The following is a 22,237-nucleotide window of genomic DNA, read 5'->3' on the forward strand; positions in this document are numbered from 1 at the left end:
CACCGATTTCTGCTGGTTTTAGTTAGTGTCCTTGTGTCTTCTTCGTGGGAGACTTTCCCCCTGCAGTTTACAGAAGTTATCTTAATAGGAAAGAGCAGCTATTGCACTTAGAGCTGTGCCGTGTCATGTTCTGAACATGACATGTTCTATTATTATAGCATATTAGAGCCAGAGGGATTCCACCTCTCACTTTCTATAGAGGAGGAGACCCAGAAAATAGGGATCCGTTGTCTAAGGTCACAGACTTGGCCAAATGTGTGCAGTTCTTAGAAAAATCTATGCTTGAGGAATCAATGTGTTCTTGGAGGAACAATGACAAGATGCAGAATGGTCTTCTGGGTGGGGCGTTTGGCAGGGAACCAGAATTCTGGTGTGTGCCTAGGCTCATACTGCTGCCTTCTCAAAGTCCTGGAAAGTCATTCCCCTGTCTCAGAAACGGAGGCTTGTTTTTGCCCCACACCTCTGAGGAGCAAATGGAAACAAGGCACCTGAACATACCATGGAAGTAAAGCTGTTGTCCAAATGTGTCAGGTCATTATAGTTACGTGAGCTGTTTCTCAGCAGTGAGGAAATGACAGAAATACTAATTCGACTCAGTGTGGTTATTTGCAGTGTGGTTTGCTGAGCTAGTCAAGTGATGGTCTGGGCAGAAGCTCTTATATCAATGTCACATGTGCTCCCATGTGGCTTTGGTGTTGATGCCGCCATGGCCTCAGCTTACCTGAGGGGGGTTTGACCTGAGTACATGTTGCTGCTCCTGGCAGCTGCTGCCAGGGCACCGTGCCCCCCGAAGATGGCACACACTGTCCCTGTCATTGTGAATCTGGCAAAAATAATTTCTCCATTTTACCTCCAGTGAATGTTTTTTTCCTGCATCCTCTCTGTGGAAAATTTCATTTTTTTCCCCCTCAGACCTTGATGTGGCACCAGATCTACGGAGATAACCATAGCAGAGGTTTTTATCCCTTTCTCTGAGTATACATACTCACTGAACAGTGAACTCTTGAAGCTTAAAGTTTACCTTCTCTGGGGCTGTATGTGTTTGAGGCAGAAACCGCTTGTGAGAAAGTTATAGACTCCTGTGTCCCATCACTATGGCAACACGTTAGAGCCACAGAGATTCATCATTTTCTGGGAGGAAGAAAACACAGGTGAGTGTCTCGGGTCACTAGACTAAGCAGGGCCAGCTTCCGGAGAAGGAGCAGCCATCCCGACCTTCTCTGCCCTCCACTGCACTCTGGCAGGTTAGAGCACAGAACTCAGGGCGGGAGAGGAAGGAGAGCATTTTGCTTTGATTGGAAGTGAAAAATCACCGTGTTTTGGAAACAGTCTCCATTAGTCTCCCTAAAAGAAGTCATACTTCTGTTTCCATTCTCCTGTCAGCCAGGCGGTATTCTGAATTTCTTTATTGTCTCTCTGGCAGCGTGCCTTCCAGAATATTTTTTCGTAGCTGTCTGCCATCTTGACGGTGCCTGTGTGTCCACACAGTGGGGATTTTGGCAGAGTGCGGAGAACTGCAGCCTGGTGTCCTGCGAGGAGAAGCCTTACAAGAGTCATTCTCGTGGGTCGCTGTTGTTCGTTCTCTATCTGTGAAGTGGTTGGCATTACCTTGGCAACTCCGCTGGGAGCCGGGCACTGCTTTGTGGACGTCTGCTTCATCATTGACTCCCCTGGGAGCAGCCTTGGCTTCAGCCTGCATGGGCACCAGCCCTTCTATGGGCGGGCGTAGAGCCAGTGTGGGGAAGGGCAGCGGTCCGACCGCTCTGTGGCTTCGTGTTCCCAGCCTCCCTCACAACACCATCCCCGTGCAGGCAGGGAGGTGGGCGTGAGAGCATGCAGCTCGGATGGAGAAGACAGCCAGCTTTTAGAGTCTCCTGTAAGGCAGTCAGAGCCTGGTGTGCCTTGGGAAGGGCGTGACAAGGACCAGCTGGCTGCTGGTCACTCTAAGGTGTGCGGGGGTTTTTCCCTAATGTGCAGAGTTCCTTTCCCCCTGCCTTGGGAACTTTCTGGCAACTTCCAGACAAATAAGAGGGTAGATGAACAATAAAGAGAGGGGTTTAGGAAGACAGGGAACCCCCAGGACTATTAAAATGTAGAACTAGGGGAATGCGAATGTAGAATTTCTGACGTAAGAGAGAGATACAGCACACATCTCCTACACTCCCACACCACATGATGGAGTCCTAATGCCCTATTTCTAGCCTCCCTGGTGTCCAAGTGCCTTGGGCATCTGCCCCAGACTGTTAAGTATAAACGTGTTAGTCCAGGACCTTCAGCAGCTGGTAGGGCATTTTTGTACAAATTAGGGATTAGTGATCTTCTGGGCAAGTGTGGCCCCACTTGTCTCCAGGTTGGCAGATGACCAGCACCTATATGAAGGAAAAGGCACTTCTTTTTTTCCAGGGCAAAGCTTGTTAATTTTAATTAATTAATTTGTTTGCTTTTATATTATTATTATTAGTTTTTGATACAGGGTCTTGCTGTGTTGTCAGGCTGGCCCTGGGCATTTGGGTTCAAGTGCCCTTGCTCCAGCCTCCTGAATTGCTGGTCCTTACAGGCACGCACCATTGCACCAGATCAGCTGAATTTTAAGATGGATTTCGGTCCCACCCCTCCCCTCCCCACTTCCCCACCTTGCACGCACGTTGGGTGATGGTCACGTGTTTGGCAGTGACTTCGCCAATCTGGATTCCCTACCGAATGAAGGGCACGAAGGAGCAATATGTGTGAGGTTTTACCTTATTTGGGGTTCCCTAGCAGCAGAGGTTGAGACTGGAGTGAAGTGGGGTTCCTTTGAGAGGTGAGCCCAAGAAACACCAAAGGGGGAAGTGAGGTAGGGGACAAAGGTAGCCAGGGTGTGGCTTCTCTGGAGGGGCTGCCTGATCAAATGAAACTCTAGGGGCCAGGTGGAATACCTGCCAGTGACCCCCTGCACACCACCCCTAGCCGGGGCAGCTGAAGAATCGACCCTTAAGTTTTATCTGCCATGGGCTAAGGACTGCTGGGTTGGAACCTGGATAGCCCTTCTGGCCTGTCTGTTGTCGGTGGTCGGAGAGCCTCAGCAGCCAGCACAGATACCAGGCCAAGGGGTGCAGGAGATAATGGCAGTGGAAAGTCAGGCCTCTGCAAAGACTGGGGGCGGGCGTGAGTCTCGTCCCTAGAACTCTGCTTCACGTTGGCAGCGGGCATTTTACTCATGTTTCTAGAAGGCCCCAAAGCTATAATAGTAAAGTTATTGAGTCTAAGAGTGCCTGAATCACACCCAGTTCCTTTCCTTTCCTGCATGGGCTCTGTGACTGACGTGGAACTATTCATTCTGGAAGAATATACAGAATGTTCTGGGGAGGAGAAGCCACTGTTTTGGATATGTCCCCCTTGTGCTCTGGAGTCACAGACTTAGGGCCATGGAGGAGCCCAAGATGTGATTGTGCATTTCATTTGGGAATTGTGAGGGCAAGGGGATACCAAGTTCTGAGCTGACGCATTGAGTGGTTCGCTTTTCTGCATCTCTCCCTTTGAAGGCTCACAGCTTGGGAAGTTTGGTGCAATCAAAGCTATTGGTGTAAGTTGATCAGCAGACCTCAAACCTTGCATTAGAGAATCACACTGATCCGTCCCATCTTGAGCATCTTCTAGGACACCAGGCACTGTGGTAGATCATTTATTTGCATGGTTATATTTGGTCCTCACAGGAAGCCGGAATTGAGACCTCTGTTGACTCCATCTTGCAGGATAACCATACTAAAGAAGACAGACAACAGCAAGTGTAGACAAGGGTATAGCAACGTTGGAAACCACATACACTGCTGGTGGGGATTATAAATGGCTCCTTCACTTTGGAAAATAATCTGCCAGTTCCTCAAAGTTAAATGTAGAGCCATTTTATGGCCCAGCAAGTCTACTACTAGATACATTTCCAGAGGGAACATAGATTCACATAAAATCTTGTATGTGAATGTTCATAATAGCCCCAAAGTAGAAGCAATACAATTGTCCCACCAGTTAATGAATAGTACATAAAGTATAGTATATCCAATCAGTGGAATGTTATTTGGTCTTGAAATGAAGCCATGATACACTGTGGATGGAGCTTGAAACATACTTAGTGGGGGAAGCTGATCAGAAGACCACACACTATGACTCCCTGTAGCTAGAGTTATCTTGCCTTGCCCACAGTCAGGACAAATCTCTGTCACCTGCCAGTCCCACAACTGCTCTGACCCAACCAAATAAACACAGAGACTTATATTGCTTACAAACTGTATGGCCGTGGCAGGCTTCTTGCTAACTGTTCTTATAGCTTAAATTAATCCATTTCTATAAATCTATACCTTGCCATGTGGCTCATGGCTTACCGGCATCTTCACATGCTGTTTGTCATGGCAGTGGCTGGCAGTGACTCCTTCTGCCTTCCTGTTCTTTCTTTTCTCCTCTCTGTTAGTCCCGCCTATACTTCCTGCCTAGCCACTGGCCAATCAGTGTTTTATTTATTGACCAATCAGAGCAATTTGACATACAGACCATCCCACAGCACTTCCCCTTTTCTTTCTTTCTTTCTTTCTTTCTTTCTTTCTTTCTTTCTTTCTTTCTTTCTTTCTTTCTTTCTTTCTTTTCTTTTCTTTTTTTTTTTTTAACAGAGGAAGGTTTTAACTTTTACGCCTCTCCAAAGCCAGCTTGGTATATTTGGGAATTTGGGCGTAGCTTCTCTTACTCCTTCCTGCTGGAGGGTGTGTGTGTGCTGTATCTTATGGGGACACAAACAAAATTTTAGGATTATGGAGTAGTCTGTGAGGGTGTATCATCTGAGCCAGTTGCCTTGAAACAGTTCTGGATGTTGGATCATCTGGGCCTTGGTGTCATCGGAGACATTTCAGGGGGTCTTGGCTGGTCAAACTTGATATGTCTTAATCTGGAACAAATCCATAGCCTCTGGCTTCCTGTGGAAACAAAAGCAGAGCCTCCTTTCCAAAGTAACATATCCTTACATCCAAATTTTGATGTCAAGGTACCTTTAAAATATACATTTTGTCATAACTCAACAGCTTTTGCAACCAAATGTTTTTCTTCAGTTACGAATATCAAAGAGAACATAATCCAGATTCTCTGTGTAGTAGCCATCTTTACGTGGCTTATTTTTTATATTACCCTGAGCCTATTGCTTTAAATTGCAGCATTCCAAGACTGAACCCGCACTGGTGCTGTGGCTGCTGGCTCCACCCACTTCAGCTTCCCAACATGGCGGTGGTACGTTTTCCACCAGTTCTGGGAGCCATCAACTCTCAGAAATAGTGGGTTTATGCTTCTATCAAAGCAGCATGTAGCCCAGAAACCTCTTTTTTTTTTTTTTTGTACTAGCAAAGGCTAAATTCATGATGCAGCTTAATGTGCCACTTGCAGAGGCCTCATTCCCGCCAAACTGCAGGTCAAGTGCACATGCCAGGAACCCGCCATAGTAGCTCAAACACGCAGGCTGCCACTAACTTGAGAGGAAACAACTAGGAACTGTTTTTTGCTCCATTTTAGAATCGTTTTTCTCAGGTTTTAGGTGGAAACTCTTGCCCCACGTTGGGCACCATTTGTAGCTAGAGTTTTCCTGCCTTGCCCACAGTCAGGACAAATCTTTGTCACCCGCCAGTCCCACAGCCGCTCAGACCCAACCAAGTAAACACAGAGACTTATATTGCATACAAACTGTATGGCCATGGCAGGCTTCTTGCTAACTGTTCTTATAGCTTAAATTAATCCATTTCCATAAATCTATACCTTGCCATGTGGCTCGTGGCTTACCAACATCTTCACATGCTGCTTGTCCTGGTGGTGGCTGGCAGTGACTCCTTCCGCCTTCCTGTTCTTTCTTTTCTCCTCTCTGTAAGTCCCGCCTATACTTCCTGCCTAGCCACTGGCCAATCAGTGTTTTATTTATTGACAAATCAGAGCAATTTGACGTACAGACCATCCCACAGCACTTCCCTTTACATGGAATACCTAAACATGCAGTTGTGTGAAGTCTGTTGGCAGATTCGTGTTTGCCTAGAACAGGGAGAGTGGGGGAAGGGAGACCGACTGCTAATGCAGTAGAGGGTTCTTCCGAGGGTGATGGGAGGCTCTGGGAGTAGATGGTGGTGTAGGGCTTGTGGGTCTCTGCACTGAATTGCCCAAAGGGGTGGGGTTTGTTTTGTGTCAGTTATATTTTAACAACCAACCCTCAAGCTTCTGGTGAAGATACTTATGTTGGTAAAAAGTGAGTATCAACTTTTTATTGGGCTTTTTAGCTAATGTTTTGGAAACACTCCTTGAGATTGTTATGAAAGCCCTTGACAGTCCATGATTTTCTCTTGTTTAATTTCTCCCTGTGCAGGCTAATATGATGCTTTACTGATATCCTGACCCTGGGTTATCTTTAGAATCCTTCAATTAAAAACACATCCATCCAGCTTTGAGAAGCAAGTACATTGTCCTTTTACTTGTCCATCAGAAGAAAGTGCTTTGGAAGGTGGACACTAGCTTCCAAGGCCAGGCAGAGCTGCCTTAGGCAGGTGTCTGATTTGTTCTGGAGGACAGTGCTTGGCTTCATGCTCCAGGGAGGTGGGCTTAAAGTGATACTGCATGCTGCTTTCGAAGGCTGTTGCTGGCTGAGTCATGTGCAGGCTCATGGGGATGGACATTGTCACCGTAAGCAGACCGAATGGCTGCCGTACATAATGGGCTGGACAGCACCTAGTACAGCAGCGGCTCTTTGTTCCTTGGCCTAAGTAATTGTGTGTACTCAGAAATAATTTAGAATTGACTGGGAACAAGACAGGGGAAGGGGTAGCGAGTCACAGGTTGAGAGTCACTGATGTAAAGGACTAACACTTAAAATCGGAGCCTCCAGAGTATTTCTACAAAGCCTAGAGCTGAAACTGTGACAGGCTTGCTGCTTTGTGACATGGGGGTGGTGACATCTCCTAGAGTTACTGTGAGGAGTGAGATGGAGCCTAATTGGGTGGGGACCATTGGCTGGGACGTTTGGCATGGGACGTGGTCTGTTGAAGCTGTAAGAGTTCATCCTCTCCTGCACTCTCTTCCTGCACTTTCAGGAATGAAATCAACCAGACATTTATGACTAATGATTGCTCTCAACAACCAGGACTTTCCAGTGGAAATGGTGGTCTTTCTTTTAGTTTTTATCCTCTTTTTGTCTCTCTTAATGAAGATAAGGAAGAGAAAAATTCACATTATGGCCACCTTTGGTCACAACTCTTGGTCCGTCTTTAAGAGTGCTCTTGGGTTACTTATTACTACTCTAAGGGAATAATCAATTTTCCTTTCTGTAGTGTTCCTCTTGGTACTCATCCTCGGAGCATGCCTGGATCTTCTGCCTCCCTCTGTCTTTCTCAGTGGAGTCCCTTGCAGGCAGGGGAACAGTTGTTGGGTAACGGGTCAAATGTATTAATAGGCAGGCCATATGGTTCGCAGACATTTTGCTCTCAGCAACTTGATAGGAATTCTGGTGGCATGATTTTTTTGTTTTTAATTTTAACTAGAGAAGTGTAAGGACCATCTGCTATTATTTTTTTTTTGTATGTGATCCTGGCAGGTCATTAATTTCAGTATTCTGCTCCTGTGCAGTTGCACGTCTGTGCAGAGAGGCTTCACAATGGCGGCAGGCGTCACCGTCAGTAGTAACGCGTGCAGAGTGTGCCATCCAGACTCCTTTCAGGAGGTGCGGTGGGTTTGCCCACCTGCTCAGGACGTGCAGCTTCTGTTCCAGCTGGATAAATGCGTTCATTGCGTTGCTCCACATCATTGGTTGGAATAGGTCATGTACTCACTGTCTGAAGCAAACCAAATCTTCAGGTGATGGTTACACCAGTGTGGGGTGGGGTTGCTTTAGTTAGAGTCGTGCAAACCCTGAAGGATGAAGAATAAGAGATAGGACGAAGGTGCTGGTTGGTTTTTGTCCATTTGACATGAACTAGTGTGATCTGAGATGAGGGAACCTCAACTCGGTGTATTCTTCCATTAGACTGGCCTGGGAGCATGTCTTTGGGAGTATTTTCTTGATGGATGATTGATGTGGGAGGGCCCAATCCACTCTGGACAGTGCTACCCCCGGCGGATGGTCCTGGGTTGTATAAGAAAGCAGACTCAGCAAGGCACAGGGAGCAAGCCAGTGAGTGGTATTCCTGCATGGCCTCTGCTTCAGTTCCTGCCTTCAGGTTACTTGAAGGCTTGAAGGCCTGCCCTAGCTCCCCTTGATGATGAACTCTAACCTCTAAGATGTAATAAACCATTTCCTCCCCCAGTTGCTTTTCGTCATAGTGTTTTATTACAACAACATAAAAGCAAATAAAGACAGTGGTTCCTAAGGGGGTGGCCAAATGCAGGCTTGAGCTAAGAGAATTCCAAGGGCAAGGAAAGTTAACAGCAAAGACACCGTGCGGGAAATGAACAGGGGGCAGGGAGTGCCACTGGGCCACACTGCCGTGAGAGAGGAGAGTGCAAGCAGCCCTGGGTGAAGAGTCTACTGTGTGTGTAACAGAAGACACAAGTGAGGCAGTGATGCCATCTTAGTTTTGGCACCTCACCCTGCCCAATGGTGGAAATGGATCATTAGGGAGGAAGAACAGCAGGGTGACGGGATGGGGGACTTGACTGCTCTGTGCAAGAGACTGATGGATAGAACTGCGTGGTGTAGATACTAAGAAATGATAACTGCTGGGGTGTATCCCAGATGGGAATCTCTCGTGCACACTGAGTCTTAGGTGTTGAGTGTGAGTATCTAGGTGACGGTTAGGATGCTCAGATATGGAGGAAGTGACGGTTCTCTTTTGGCTAGTAAAGTTTGGGAAGCTAATGGTCACCTGCAGAGGTGGAACTCCCTAGTAGGCATAGGAGCCTGCATGGTAGATGAGAGTTGAAGGCTGAAATAGTCATGTAAATGTCCTAAAAGTCAAGAGCACAACCAAAAGGCTTGGGTCTAGGCCAGGACTTGACCATTTCAGCATACATGTACATCAGAAAGAGATGGTAGCGGAGGACACTGGCACCGGTACCCAGAGAGCCTGGAGAAAGCCAGGTGCTGGGAGGAACTTGGAAGGTTCCCTTCAGAGGCTGATGAGTGATGGTCCCACCCAGGCCCAAGTGCCAGTGTCTAGTGCCTACATAGCAATGTCACTTGAATTTTGTTCTGTAGCTGCAAGCAGTAGATCAGGTAGGCCTGTTGCCTGCCAACAGAACCCTCAGCCACTGCAGCATCAGAAACATTAGAATCTTGTCTCCTTGGGGATTCCGCGGAAGGGTCTTTGTTCCTGTTTTGATCAGCATTTATGAGATAGTTTTACTATTAAAACATGTGGGGAGGGAGGGAGGGAGAGAGAGGAGGGGTGATTGTATATACAACTGGTACAAGCCAGTTCTCTGAAAATATTCAACAACAATGCTGTTCTCTTTCCCTCTCTTAATACTTGAAGGTTCATTAAAATCAACCGAAAGCTTGTATAAGTAGCTGAGTGCATGAAAGACACTGAAATGCTCTGACAAGACAGGTCCTGGAGCAAATTATTTGCAGAGTTTCATCTTTTCTTGGTGTCAACACCGCCATAAAATCTTGAAGGCAGTTGCTTTTGGGGATTTAACTTTAGGCCATTTAAAAGTATCGGGTTTGTCGGTTGATAATTGGTAATTGATACTACTTTTAAAAGGGAGTGATGAATTCTTGTCTTCTCCCTCTCTTAAGGGAAAATATACTGCATTGCAGCAAGCATTCCCACTTGAGGGCAAAGCTGGGCCGTCTTATCATTCTGTACAGCATCATTCACTAGGTCATTTTTCCGGCTGCACCGAATGCACGTTCTCTAAAGCTGAAGGCAGGACGTGCTGGGGACAGCATACACTGCTCTTCTCTCTGAATTTGGAGAAATAGTAAATTTGTTCTAAGTTTCCAGAGGGTTCAGTGGACAACTTCGGTAAATTCTGTAAATGTTTGCTCCCATTGTTTTCAATGCATGGGATGGACCCCAGGGCCTCATGCATGCTAGGCAAGAGCGCCCCCTCTCAGACACACCCTCAGCCCTCTGGAAATGTTTAGTTTTACTTTTTACTTACTCTCTTGGTGTTGGTTGAATTTTTAAAAAGATTTTTTTTTATTATTTTAAATTGTTCTTATGTGTACAAGTGTGTGGGTATGTGTACATGAGTATTGATGCCCAAGGAGCCCAGAAGAGGGTCTTGGATCCCAGGGAGCTGGAGTTTCAGGCAGTTGTAAGCACCTGACATGGGTGCTGGGAACGGAACTTGGGTGCCCTCTAAGAGCAGTGCTCACTCTTAACCAAACTGAGTCTCTCCAGCTCCTGATATTTGGTCGAATTTGAAAAATGGATAAAACTAGTAAGAAAGCTAGCTGAGGATTTTGGTAAGGAATGGTTCTTGGTTATCCCACCAGACACCTAGTTCATTAACCAAAGGGTACACAATTTCGAATCAAACATAAGAAAGTGATCTCTTTCCATAATTTTTATCAGAATGACTATAGTTCCGCCTCTGCGCATAAAACCTCTTCCCTCTCCTCTTTTTTATGTTTTCTAAAAATTCTCCATTTTTCTAAGATCAAATTAGAAGTAGCTTGTTTACCTGGCTAGCTCAATTCTGTTTTCAAAGACTAAAGCTCAAACATAAGGTATAGAGCGTAGGATTCCACCTCCAGTTGCCTGGACCCACGGTGATGGATGAGTAACCACTGAGCCCTTCTGACGCTTTGTGCTCACTTGTGTGAAGGTTGTAGGATGTAACAGGCCTTGTTCTTTGAGCTCTGAAGAGCAGTGTCTCCTCAAGGCCAGTCTGCCCTTGACTCATAGGAGGTGTGGTTTTTAGCCCCCACCCATCTCTCCCCTCTTGTCCTCCGCCCTCCTCTTCTTGGTTTGTGGATCAGGCTGTAAAAGGAGAATTTTTATTTGCCTGGGCTCTGTTGACAGAGGAAGCTGCAGTTTGGACCTGTGTCTTACCCATTTCCCCCCAGTGTTCAGTGCTGTACCTGACACTGAGGTACCCCTTGGCCCTTATTGAACAGCGAAGGACAGGCAGCGGGGTCTATTTGTGCTGTGATGGAGTTCCTGCCCCCCTCCGGCTGCCCCCGGAATGGCGGTTTCTTTGGATTTTACATAGGCAGCTGCCAATCAAACCCCTAACCAACCCTCCTCCCCCAGATTTCCTGTTTTGTTGTATAGAAGGGCTGCTTTGTTTTCGAAGCCTCAGTCCAGTTCAGGCATTGCTCCTGCGTGGCGAGGACACTGAATTGTGCGGGACAATAACCGTGCTGTCTCTACTGAGAACAGCTTCTTACATCTGCTCACGTCCTCCCCCCAGTAAATAAAACACAGGCAGGTTATATTTGGTCACATATTTGGCCAGCAGTGCCCTACATGAACTGGCTCCTGATTTTCTTGCTAGCCCCCATTTGTGACACCCTCTTGTTTCTTGAACATACCAGACCCTTGGCTGTCTGTGTTATCCCATGCCAGAATGTTCTTCTACAGCATTTTCCTGGTCCGCATCTGCCTGAAGTTTTCACGATCCCCTGAATTGAGACTTCAGTGGTTAAGCCTTCCTTGCCGGCTCCGTCACCTCTGTCACCTTACTCCATTCCTGGGTGCTTTGTATTTCCCTGTGTCTACATTCTTGCCTCTTTGCTATCAGCGCCACTTAATGGGACGATTCACAAATCCAGGAAAAGGATTTAAGAACGTGTGCCTTCTGGCCCCTGGCATCCAATATCCACATGCAGTCATGCACGTGGCTCACGCAATGAAGGTTCTGCGGTGAGGGAAGGACTGCCTTGTGGAGTGGGTTGGTGATTCCGTTGCCTGTGGTCTAACTGCTAATATTAGTGCTTTTAAGACCTAAACCCCTAATGCGTTTTCCCCACCCTTTTCTTTCATCTGCTTTCAGCAAGGGAAGCCATATGTATTTGACAGAGTGCTGCCGCCCAACACAACCCAAGAGCAGGTCTACAATGCCTGTGCGAAGCAGATTGTCAAAGGTAAGTGCTGTTTTATTTCCTCCTGGACTTTCGCTAATGAAAACATTAAGTGGCATTTGCAGCCCGGCAATCAGTGTGCCTCGACTGTAAGCAGAGGCCTGTTAATTGGAAACACTAAATTGCTGCCTTGGCGCTGGCCCTGACTTGCTGTGATGTCCGTCATGTTATTCAGCCTTTGTGCTTGTTTTCTTTGTTTCTTTGGCCTCCTCTTTGGTGGGGCTGTTCTGCTCTCTAAAAGCTGAAAAGGCAAGGTAAGCTGTGGTCGCAGCATTTCTGTCTGGGTCTAAAGAAACGGTGGGCAGAGTGCTGCTCTCGCCTTTGAAGGGGGAAAGGTGTTGCTCAGTGCTTCAGCGGACCATCGTTGGCTGTTTTCTTTTGAATGACTGTCAGGATGGACTGTCAGGGGAAAGGTTGCTCTGCCATCAAAGGATTTTCTACAGTGTCACGAAGTCCCATTACTGAGGTGGCTGTGGAGCTATTCGTGCCGTACAGCATTCCTTCATTTCCGTTTCGTCTAACCCGCTTTCATCCATGCTACCACATCTCCACATTTGTTCCTCCAAACAGGTAGCCTCAAGCCTGCCTGTGCATCTCCGAGATCGGTTCTTTTTGCTGGGACTAGCCTGGGCCCTGGAGGATTTGTGTCAAAGTAACAGCAGGGCGGTGAAGCAATTTTTGCACATTGCTCTCTCTTGCCCTTTCAAAGCAGGAGCAGGTTGGAGCATGCTGTGGCAGGGCCTGCCATCTGGACAGAGCTGAGGGGCATCTCCTGCTCCCTTGCTTTTCCTCATTGAATCCTCACCTTCAGACTGGAATGCCATGGCAGTTACGTGCTCAAAGGCTTCCATAACGCCACCCATCTAGGCAGCTACGGATTTAAAAGACAGACGCATTTTTTTTTTTTCCGCTTTAGATCTGTTGTTTTCAGGAGCTGAGCTGACTAACCTATTTGAAATTCATGAGATTCAGCCCGGGTACATCTGTTAGATTAATTCTGACCCCAGACACCTGCGTGGGAGACTCAGCGTCAGCATGCAGTGTTCCTTGCTGAGATGTATGTTTATTCACATTCTTGTTACAGACATCAATTAATTTGAAAGGTTTTCTCGGTGAGATTATTATAGGAAGCTGACAAGAAAAAATATGCCTGGATCTGAGCTGTTTTGAATGAACGGTTTTGGTCTATAAGCAATGGTAGTTCTTGTCTTTTCCTCCTTTGCCTCTCTTTGGATGTTTTCTGTGTTCCTTGGCTTGCTCCTACTCAGGCCCGCCTCCCCCCTGTAACTGAGCTTGTGCATAGTTGGTTTTTTTTTTTTTTATCATAGTAAGATTAATCACACGTGTCAGAATTTCCATCCTTTTCTCCCCCCAATTTCATTACCAGAAGCAAATAGTATTTACCACATGCTGTGCTAAGCATGAAGGCCGTTTAAATACATCCAGCTACCTCTGTGCCAACGTAATTAGAAATGGATGCACTTCATTAAAACAACAACAACAACAACAACAACAACAACAACAACAACAACACAACCCTGTGATTAACAAACAGTAATCATCTTTGGGTTTTTATTCGATAGTGTGTGTTCTCCTTTCAATGTTTGGATTTTTTCTTAGTATGAGATGTCATAAATAGACAATCTCATCCCCATTAATGTATGCACTTTTTGTGTTTTATATGTATCAGCTAAAAGCTAAATGAAAAAGAAACAGTCTCCATGGAGATGTGTCCTAACCTTGGGTAACTTGCCACCCCATACACATGGTGATCTGCAAAGAAAACCATTTAGAAGAACAGGGCTCAGTACATGCTGAACAGACACCTCAAGGGCACTGTGGCCAGAGTGGGAATACACTCATTTGGTAGCAATGACAAATACCTCTTCTCCCTTGAAAAGAAATTGTTAGGGTGACAAAGGCCTGATTGGACATTGGTTAAACCTTTAAAAAATAGACTATCTTTTATTTACTCTTTTCATACATGTAACAATGCATCTTGATTATTTGTACCCCTAACTCCTTGCCTCCACTCTCCGGAGGAACCCTCAATTCCTGGCTCCCAGTTTTCGAGACACCCCTAACTCATCCCTTCCTCCCATCCACCCCATGTACCTCCAACATGTCTCCCTCACTACTTTATGCCCCCCCACCACCACCTTTTTTGGACACTGAGTCCAATTGGTGATGCTTATTGGAACGTTGACGCATCTCATAACTGCAGTGACTTTATGGGTACAGTGGCCATGTCTGTCATGTTCTGAAGACAGCGTTTCACCACTCCACCCTCTCTAATTCTCTGTGCCTCTCCAGGGTGTTTTCTGAGCCTTGGGGGATGTGGGAGTTAGATATCTGTTGAAGGCTGAGCACTTGCTTGAAGAGACACTTGTTCTCAGTACTTTGATCAGCTCCGAGTCTCTCCTTTAGCCATGACTGCTGCAGGGAGAAGCCAAGACTGAGGGCAGCACCATCGGTAGGTAGAGGCATAGATACTTACAAGGCAGTTTGACTGTATGACTATTTAGCAGAACAACAATACTATATTCCTCCTAGGGCCTGTGACCTCCTGGGCAAAGCCAGGTTTAAAGTGTCAGGCCTAACTTCCTTCCTGTGAAGTAGGCCTCAAATCCAAGCCGAAACCAGCTGGTTACCCTAACACCTTCATGTCCCTGCTACATTGAGTCTTGCCTGTCAGGTTGGTGTTGTAGCATGGAGGGCTGGCTGCAGGCGTACCGCTGACATCTTTTCTCCCCCAGTGGCCTGCATCGCACCTTCTGGTACTGTTAACCTGGCCAGCAGGGAGGACACTTCCAGGTCAGTTCCAGCTGATTTCTCGCTGTTGTTCAACCAACATGCTGGTGTTTCAGCACTAAGGTCGTATCATCTAGTTGTGTTGCATAAACAAGAACAACGGCAAAGCTGTATTGTTTGGGGGCCTCTGGGGCCTCCCTGACCAATACCTTGTAGTGAGATGTCCCATGCTTGGTACTGTGATTTCATTTAATAACTTATGCCCTCTAGAGGGGATCTCTGTCCATTCATGCAGGGCATCTGTATTCAAACTCCTTGTGCATGTGCGTGTGCATGCATGCAATTTCTTTTTTTAAATGAACTCCCAAAGTAGTGGGTTTCCATAGAGGTTCTTTGCACATCCTTAGCTTTGGTTAGCTCACCCTGCCCAGCTTCTCTCTGTTCATTTTTTATCTCTGTACCCATTTAAAACCTTAAATCCCTGGATCCTCTCTCCCTCATATTATGTTTTCTGCTGTCTACTCTTCCTCTTAAGACCTCTTCACATCTCCTGTTCACGGGCCCTTTTCTCTTCCTGAGCTCTACAGATACTGATTGAACTTTTAAAGTTCAACCTCCAAGGCTATGGTGAGAGGAAATGATTTCCTTTCTGCACCATCAAGGTAAAGCATAAATATAAGCAAGACCTTCTTGGGGTACATAATGGAGCATAGCTGGACACTATTGTCATAAGAGTGCTACCTGAGTTAGGGCTGGGACAGGGTACAATGGACATCTTCTCTAGAGACTGAGATGGGAATCAAATGATTCTGAAGATCATCACCGTCTCCTGATTCATGATGCTGTCATGGGCTGGTGACCTCTACTTCCTAGTCTACCTAAACCCTTCATGACTCTGAGGATCTATTTGCAATTGCAGAGTCCTGACATTTCCCACATTCCCATCTTTGGTGGGTTTTTCAAGATGTTGGCTGGCAGAGCATGGGGATTTCCCCATTTCTGTGGGAAGAGGTTGTAAGGTTTGTGACTGTAATCACAGCTGATAAGGCTTCTGTGGGTGTCTAGGCATTAAACACTGTGGTTACTGGATATTATTATTGAGATCCTGGTAACTGTATCCTAGCTAGCAGAAGCTGCTCTGGGCATTTGCCTTCCAAATAAACTAAATATGGACTAAACAAATGCTAGAGAAGGTGGTTTTTGATTTTCCAGTTTTGATTCCTTAAAATTACATTATTTATTTATACAGGTAGTATTAAGTGTTTACTGTGTGATAAGCACTCCAGAGACTGGAGTCACTAAAACATATAAGACGGTCTGCTATAAGTTCTCAATATAGAGGGAGAGGCAAATGCATATACCATTATTATTTACTTTATACAGGCATTATGTAGGTTAAGATGAGTGTGTGCACAATGCTAGGACAACACAGAGGAGTGCCATTTTGTGATGATTTTGGTGAGTGTGGAGAATCAAAGCTTCTTGGAAAGATTTAGCCCTGAGGACTAGAGATTATAGGGGAGCTGTAGTAGCAGAGGGAACTGCAAGAGCATAAAGATACAAACAGTGTGGCATGCTTGAGTAGTCCAGAGGGCGTGGTGTAAGGCGATGAGTGCAGGATGGGAAATGAGGTTGCAAGAGTCAGTCCGGATCCTCTGGTGGACATGCTGGACTTTATGCTGTAGTCAGTGTGGGCAGACTGGAAAGCTTTAGGCTTTGGAAGATATACTCAGATCTATTTCATTATTCTATGTGACTCCTAACGAATTACACTTAGCTCTGTATGGTTTGTTCTTCATCGCTTTACATGTTGCATCTAAAAGCTTCAGTTCATGAAGTGTGAGCATTACTATTCTCAACATATTGAAGTGGAATTTGATGCTCAGAGGCGAAAGCACTTCAGCCAGATCTAGAAGATGGAGTGGGTCTGGGACTTTGTTCGCAACTTACGGTGCTCTGAATTATCTTGCCTTTCCTTTCTGATGAGTCCACAAAGAGCATTTAAACACACGCAATCACCAAGTAGTTATTTTATGAGTTGTTCTTTTTCAATCAGGCCATATGGACTATTAACTAACAGTCCAAAATGATGGGGATAGGAATGGGGGTGGGAGGACAATAGAGGAGAAAAAAATAGCCGTTGTGGTCCCGTGGCCTTGTGCTGGCCAGTTGGAGAGTGCATTTCCATTCTGAAATGCAGCGTCCTTCACACAGAGCATCACCAGGGTGTGGAAATAGTCATTCTGCTCAACAGAGATGAAAGCAAATGTTTTTCTCAGGCCCAGGAACTATCTGCCATTTCCTGAGATGCAAGCTTCTTTTTGTGGCCACTGCTGTATGGAGCTTGGATGTCACTCTACAGTCATGGCCAGCTTGAGATGTTTGGTTGGCTGATAAGAATCTTAGGATTCCCAAACCGAGCAGCCTGCAGCTGTTATCAGAAACTTCAGTGCCCCAGAAATGCCACCATTTCACCTGGAGAGGTCTCGTAGGCGAGGCAGAGGGAACACTGATGTGTAGGTTTGATGAATGGTCCCCGGGTTCTTACTTAACAAAGGACTCACTTCTGCCCCAGCCATACCTGGATTCAGACATGAGCAAAACCTAGAGTGCACGCTTGGTCTTCAAACATCTGGAGCTGGAGCTGTCCAGTGTTTCTGAGGAGCTGTGATCTCCCCTGCTCTTTGGGAAGTATGATGGCACTTGTCACCTGCTGTAGAAGCTTCTGGGTTTGCCTGGCTGCTGGATGGACACACGCTGGTCTGTGAGGTGTGGGGCTCTGTGGTGTGAGTTTCTCAGCTCACATCATGCCAGACACCATCACAAAGAATGGTTCTGTCTGGAAGAGCATCACCAGGGTGTGGAAATAGCCATTCTGCCAGGCAGAAATGAAAACAAATGTGTTTCTCAGGCCCAGGAACTGTTTGCCATTTACTGCGATGAAAGTGTCTTTTTGTGGGCCTTTTGGTTGGGGGCTACAGTGTGGCCCAGGAGGTGGCATGTGGTTCTGCACAGAGCCCAGCACAAGCCAGTGCTCAGATCTTCCCTCAGCGGATTCTGTGCTGGCTCCCCTTCAGATCCTGAACTGCATTGTTCACCCATGGCTTTCTCTTGCCAGGACCCTCACTAACCGTAAAACAGAGATTGAATACACAAACACATCCTCTCAAACCTGAGAAAATAGACATCCCTCCGTTAAAAGGACCTTTTTATCTTTTGAAATTATCTTTTAGTTCAGAATTGAGTCGATAGAGGGCAACATCAGCTGCTTTCAATTGTGATGCGGGAGATGATCTCCCAAAAATGTATTAGTTGTACGATGATTCTCTTTAAAGGCCAATCAGAGTTTGTTTTAGTGGGCTTATATGTTCGCTATTAAAAAAAAATAAGGAAATTGTGCTCAGTGTTGACATAATAAAGAGAATGGATGTTCTCCGAGTCCAGTTCCACATGCCTCTTAGCAACCCAGCCCCAAATAAGCCAATGCCACTCAGGCATGTTCCTCCCTTTTTTCCCTCTGCTGCTGCCACTTTTTTATTAAAGGAAGTCATTGGTTTTAATTCAACTCTATTACAATAGGAACTACAAATGAGGATTTTTTTTAGTATAGATGTATATATACATGCATGCATACATACACACACGCTTGCATGCACACACACATATACATACATATGTAATTTATCTATATCTATCTCTATATATATCTCCCTGGTCCCAGGTTGTAAGAGTTAGATGCCCCCCTTTTTTCTATAATTTATTCCTCTCTCATACAACACATCCAGACTGCAGCTTCCCCTTCCTCTGCTCTTTCCAGTCCACCCCCCCCCCCCACACACACACTTCCCCTCTCCCCTAGATCCACTCCTCTTCTCTTTCCCTTCAGAGAAGAGCAGGCCTCCCAAGGATATCAACTGAACACGGCATGAGAAGATGTAAGACTAGGCACCTACCCTCATATCAATGCTGGACAAGACAAACCAGTAGGAGGAAAAGGATCCCAAGAGCAGGGGAAAGAGTCAGAGATACCTCCCACTCCCACTTCAGGAGTCCCACAGACACCCCAGGCTACACAACCATAGCACGTATGCAGAGGACCTAGCACAGACCCGTGCAGGCCAAGCTCTGTGACTGCCACTTCAGTCTCTGGGACTGATTGGGCTCTCATTTAGCTCAGGCTATCCTTAAGACCTCATGGAGCTAAGGATTACCTTGAAGATCTGATCCTTTTGCTTCCATTTCTTCAGAGCTGGGATCACAGGGATGTGCCATCTCTCCTCGGATCGTGGGTGGCATGCTGAGGACTGAAGCCAGTGTTTTTGTGCCCACTAGAGAAGAGCTAGCTGAGCCAATCCACCTGAGACTTGCTGCTGTCCTTTTCATAGATATGACCCAGTCCGCAACCACAGGAGAACAGGGAAAAGAAGCTAGTTGGTGAAACTGTGCATTATGCTTGGCGAGAGTGGCCTGAGGCCTCGTGGAGATACCAGCTTCCTTCTGTCCGGCCAGGGAAGAGGTGTGGGCTGGATTTAGGCTCCGAAATCAGTTTCCTTTAGCGTGGCACAGGTTGTCCAGAGCCACCCCAGAGCCCCTGCATCCAGTTACTCCAGAGAGCGGGGTGCCACACTTGAGAAGGACAGGCGCTAGGTCAGGAGCCGGATGGATGTTGGCTCCAGACTAGTGAGTCGGAAGCCCTGTATCCACAGGAAGATAAAGTAAGAAAGGCCCTTCAGTTTGAGGAGAGATGTTTAATTTCTAATAAAGGACGGTTTTCTGCTGTGACAGTGACAGCACTTGGCATTCCAGTTGTCTGCAGTTGTTTGTGTCATGAGGACTGAATTGTAAAATCACAGCTGAAGGATGGAACCTCTTTCTTTGGGTCCCTCAAAGGACATTTTTGTGGTAGTGTGGAGGCACACTGCCCTGGTGCTGTCTCCAGCCCCGAGCAATCTTCTCTCTGAGAGTTGACATTTTCATGGAAACTGAAGCTTAAAGCCTCTAACCCTAACACCGACTTCTTCAGTTTCTCCTTTTTTCCTGCTTCCTGCTGTTACCAGGGAAACCACTCTCAAAAACCGTTTCCCAAAGACTGATATATGTGAGCATTCCCCACCCCCAGCTTTATGCAAACTCCTTTAAAAAAACACTTTTATTGATTCTTTATGGATTTCACCTCGTGCATCCCAATCCCACTCATCTCCCCATACCCTCAATTCCTCCCTCTGCCCTTGCAATCTCCCCCCACAAAACAACAACAACAAAAAACTCAAAAAACAAAAAGAAACAACAAAAACCCAACCCAACCCAAACCAACCAAACAAACAAGTAAAAAAAAAAAAAATTGGCATAGAAGCTGTAGTATGGCCCAGCAAGTCACACAGTACACCCTTTAGTCCATCCATCTTTACCTGTAAGTGTTCCTTGCAATGACTCCGGTTTGAGGCCTCTGGCTTCTGCTACACCCTTGATCCTGGACCCTCACTGGGACTCCTCTTGGAGATCCTGTTGTTGCCGTGTGCCATGGAGATCCTGTAGCTTTGAATCTGCAGGTCCAGCTCCTTCGCATGCTCCAGCAGTTCATAGATGAGGTGGATGCTGGGGTGGGCCAACTCCCAGCCCTGGTTCTGGGCCTGGGTTGGTCAGCCTGCCAGCTTTTCCTCCTCCTCACCACCCACGTGAGCTCTCCAGCAATACCTTGGCTAGTTCACCCCATGATGCAAACCCTTAAGGGCTGCTAGGATTATTATTATTATTTTTTTAAATCTTACTTATTTTTATTTCCTGTTTTTAACTCCCTGCAGGAAAATCCTTTCTTCTCTGGTCCTAAGTTATACTCTAACAATCTCAGACTAGTAAAATATGTATGCTTTATATATAAAAAAAACTCTAGCAAGCAAAACAAACAAAAAACAAAAGAAACCCAGCATAATAAAATTCAGAGACGGGACCATCCTAATCTGAAAGAGGTGGAGTTGATTGGCTGGTACACTTTTCTCCATGGCTCCAGTAGCATCCTCTATCTAGGGCTCCCCTCCTTGCTCTCCCCATCAGCCACATTAAGAATTCCTCTTGGTGCAGAATGGTGGGTCAAGGATATTAATTATGAATTGTTTCCCTTTCTGTGATGGTTGTATGGATGAGGGGAAGGCAGGAGGGAATATGTTTTAATCACCTCTGCTGCTTTGAAAGAATTCCCACAGATGATCTTCAGCTCCACAACGTAAAGCCGCCCCCACCTGCACACCTCCTCTCGTCCCTGTGTGAAACGGAAGCCAGCCTGCCATGCCTGTGGGCTTTCACAGTGTGCTTATTGTGCAATTAAGAAAAATTCCTGATGTTGCGGGGCCCAGGCCGTCTTGGTAGCAAGACAGTGAAAAAAAGAGGCATTAAGTTTAAGTCAGGCCTGCTGGTTTCCGGGCTGATTGGATTGTCTGTGGGGCTCAGTTTGCAGTGGGGTGCCTCCCCCCCCCCACCCCAGCTCTAGTCTGTTCTGATGGGACTCTGGTGGGACCTTCATGGGAAATGGCCCGAAGGATCCAGATTTAAGCTGACCCAGACCAGTGCTTCAGGCAAAGCTTGCTTTTCCTCCTCAATGATCTCAAGAGACCCACATGCAGACGAGAGCTTCAAGTAGCTAAAAATGGCACTAGCCCTTCAGTCATGCAGTCTGTAGAAATGGGAGTCCCTTTCTTTTTATTTGTGGGACAACAGACTCATTTCTGTGCTTATTTCACAGTCACACACAAGCAGTTGGCACATGTCATTTGTGTAAGAATGAGATGGGCCATTTGGAAACTAACTTTGACGCATGCAGCCAATATCAGTGTAGGATCAAAGTAATGAATTAATTTGAATCTATTTTATGTTTGCAGATGTCCTTGAGGGTTATAATGGGACAATTTTTGCATATGGGCAGACTTCATCAGGAAAAACCCATACCATGGAGGTAAGTTCGCGCTGTCGGTGTCTTAGGTGGCTGGTGCTTTCAGCAAAGCTTGAGGTGCATGTGACAGCAGAGACGGTTAGGTTGGGGAGTTTAAGTAGCAGTGAGTAGCCAGGTAGTGGTGGCGCATGCCTTTAATCTCAGCACTTGGGAGGCAGAGACAGGTGGATCTCTGTGAGTTCCAAGACAGCCAGGACTGTTATACAGAGAAACTGTCTCGAAATAAATAAATTAATAAACCACATTTAGCCTACAGACATGCTTTTATCTGACTTGCATGATGTCCGTCTGTCTGTCTGTATGTCTGTCTATCTGTCTGTCTCTCTCTAAATATATATATAATTGCTGGCAGTCTTTAAAGTGAGATAAGTATACACAATTCTAATTTTTTCACAATTCTGGTCTTTCCATTTTCTTAGATTGAACACTGAAGATTTGTAGCACTGGATGAATTTAGGATAGCAAAAGCTGCATTTTCCTAGAGCAGGAATCTCCATTGCCTTGTTCATCTTTGTGGTCTTTTCTGT

General features: G+C 46.2%; 1 protein-coding gene across 3 annotated transcripts in view; it reads left to right on the top strand.

The window, feature by feature from the left end:
- Kif5c (kinesin family member 5C) overlaps positions 1-22,237 on the top strand; it is a 160,555-nt gene that overhangs the window by 37,533 nt on the left and 100,785 nt on the right. For all 3 annotated transcript variants that reach the window (XM_006974286.4, XM_042275271.2, XM_076569432.1), the window contains 2 exons: positions 11,929-12,019; positions 21,640-21,713. In XM_006974286.4, coding sequence (XP_006974348.1) covers positions 11,929-12,019; positions 21,640-21,713 — 165 coding nt within the window. The remainder of the gene's footprint in view (positions 1-11,928; positions 12,020-21,639; positions 21,714-22,237) is intronic.

Source organism: Peromyscus maniculatus, chromosome 4, assembly GCF_049852395.1.
Source record: "Peromyscus maniculatus bairdii isolate BWxNUB_F1_BW_parent chromosome 4, HU_Pman_BW_mat_3.1, whole genome shotgun sequence".
In the NCBI taxonomy this organism is placed as follows: Eukaryota; Metazoa; Chordata; class Mammalia; order Rodentia; family Cricetidae; genus Peromyscus; species Peromyscus maniculatus.